Raw genomic sequence first — 2,061 nt, forward strand, 5'->3', positions numbered from 1 at the left:
ATAATTTAAATATAATACATACTCAATGACTTCAGTCATATGTTACTATAATTTGGTATATTTTATTGAAAAAGATAAAAATGTAACTTAGATCTACATTACCACACTAAACGGGGTAATGAGGGTCTATAGAATACAACTCAAATTAGTGCTCCTTAGACAAATTTATTTTTATGTATAAACTTTTTTTGATGTAATTTACTAAAAATGATGTCCGATAATGATTTTAAGATTTTTCTTCGAAAAATAAATTTCCGTTAAATAAGCCGTTTCACAAAAAAAAATTATAAAACTAGTTTTGTCAGTTAGATTCACATTAATTATTTCTTATGCGATTAAAACTCTTGCATTATAAAGGAGAAACAACTTTACAGTTTGACCTTACAAAAAGAAAAAAACCATTAAATACAATATAATGATTATAAAATATATAGAATGGTTTATAATGGTATATATATGAATACAATAGTAATGATTTATAAAAAACATGGAAAATAAAATACTTAGAATGGTTTGACAATATAAAAATAAAAAAAACTATTGAATACTTTATATTTAATGCCAAATGATGCTATTGTATTTCTAATTCTTTAAACTTATTTTGTGTTAACAGATAAATGCATATAAACGATCTATTCACAATTCTTTTATTGAATTTCGATGCATTATTTTATGCTTGCTTTATTCTCCTACGTATTTCTAAAACTACGCCCGTAACGAAACGTACCAAACGATTAACTTGTACAGGAAAAATCTTTTATTATTTTTGAAAACAAAAATGGAACAACAAAGTCAAAAACCATCATCCAATAGCATCATCCAAATTGGTACTGGCTTTATGGCGTCAAAAGTTCTTTTGGGTGCAGTAAAGTTGGAACTTTTCACAAAACTTGATGAAAAAAAATCAATGTCAGCCAATGAAATAAAATCAAGTTTAGAGTTAAACTGTACCGACAGAAATTTGTTTGATTTTTTAGACACACTAACAACATTTGGTTTTTTAGAAAGAGAAGGTTTACTTGATACTGCAATTTATTCAAACAACATTAACACAGACTTTTTTTTGGACAAAAAGAAACTCACTTATATTGGTGGAATTATACAATATCTAAACAACAAATCTTATGACGTTTGGGGTAACTTTGAAGAAGCATTGTTAACAGGACGTCCGCAAAGTGAAGCAAAGAAGGGAGGAAGTGTTTTCGATCATTTTTATTTAGATTCGGTAAAGTTAAAAGAGTTTATACATTCTATGAGTGGTTTACAGACGGAAAATTTCATTCTCCTTGCTCAAAACTTTGATTTTTCAAAGTACAAAACATTGGTTGATATAGGAGGCTCAGCAGGAATATTATCTTTGATGGTTGCAAAAAATCACTCTCATATGAGCTGTATTTCTTGGGATTTACCTTCAGTCACTCTGATTGCCAACGAAGTTATTGAAAACTATCAATTGCAAGATCGTGTAAAAACAAATTGCGGTGATTTTTTCAAGGACCAGTTTCCCAAAGCCGATATTATAACAATGGGAAATATTTTACACGATTGGGACGAGAAAACCAAGTTGATGTTGCTTAAAAAAGCTTACGACGCTTTGCCGGAGGGTGGAGTTTTTATTGCTATTGAAAATGTAATTGATGACGAACGAAAGAAAAATGCTGGAGGTTTGTTAATGAGTTTGAATATGCTAGTTGAAACTGGAACTGGATTTGACTACACATTTGCTGATTTTAATATATGGTCTAAAGAAATTGGATTTAAATCAACATCGATCATTCCTCTTTCAGGGCCAACAAGTGCTGCAATCGCTATCAAATAATATACGTTAGTATTAGCTTAGATAATATTGGTGTAACGTTTTTCATTTTTTTACAATGAAATTATAAAATAATTTATAGTATTTGATGATACAATTAAAACGTAAAAACTATATAAAAAAGGTTACGCCCACCTCTTGGATTTGCACCATACACCAAAATTTTTCTATTAACATTTTTATTTAATTTTCTCAGTTCACAATTAGGCAGCCTCATCGACATAAATACCAAAATTATACTATTT

The 2,061-nt window shown here is 28.8% G+C and overlaps 1 protein-coding gene across 1 annotated transcript; it reads left to right on the forward strand.

The window, feature by feature from the left end:
* Nucleotides 1-767: 767 nt before the first annotated feature.
* Nucleotides 768-1,850, forward strand: LOC136075232 (tetracenomycin polyketide synthesis 8-O-methyl transferase TcmO-like). The gene has a single exon (XM_065787757.1). It carries the CDS (start codon nucleotides 779-781, stop codon nucleotides 1,817-1,819), a length of 1,041 nt encoding a protein of 346 aa, XP_065643829.1. The 5' UTR covers nucleotides 768-778; the 3' UTR covers nucleotides 1,820-1,850.
* Nucleotides 1,851-2,061: the final 211 nt, after the last annotated feature.

Source organism: Hydra vulgaris, chromosome 01, assembly GCF_038396675.1.
Source record: "Hydra vulgaris chromosome 01, alternate assembly HydraT2T_AEP".
Taxonomy (NCBI): Eukaryota; Metazoa; Cnidaria; class Hydrozoa; order Anthoathecata; family Hydridae; genus Hydra; species Hydra vulgaris.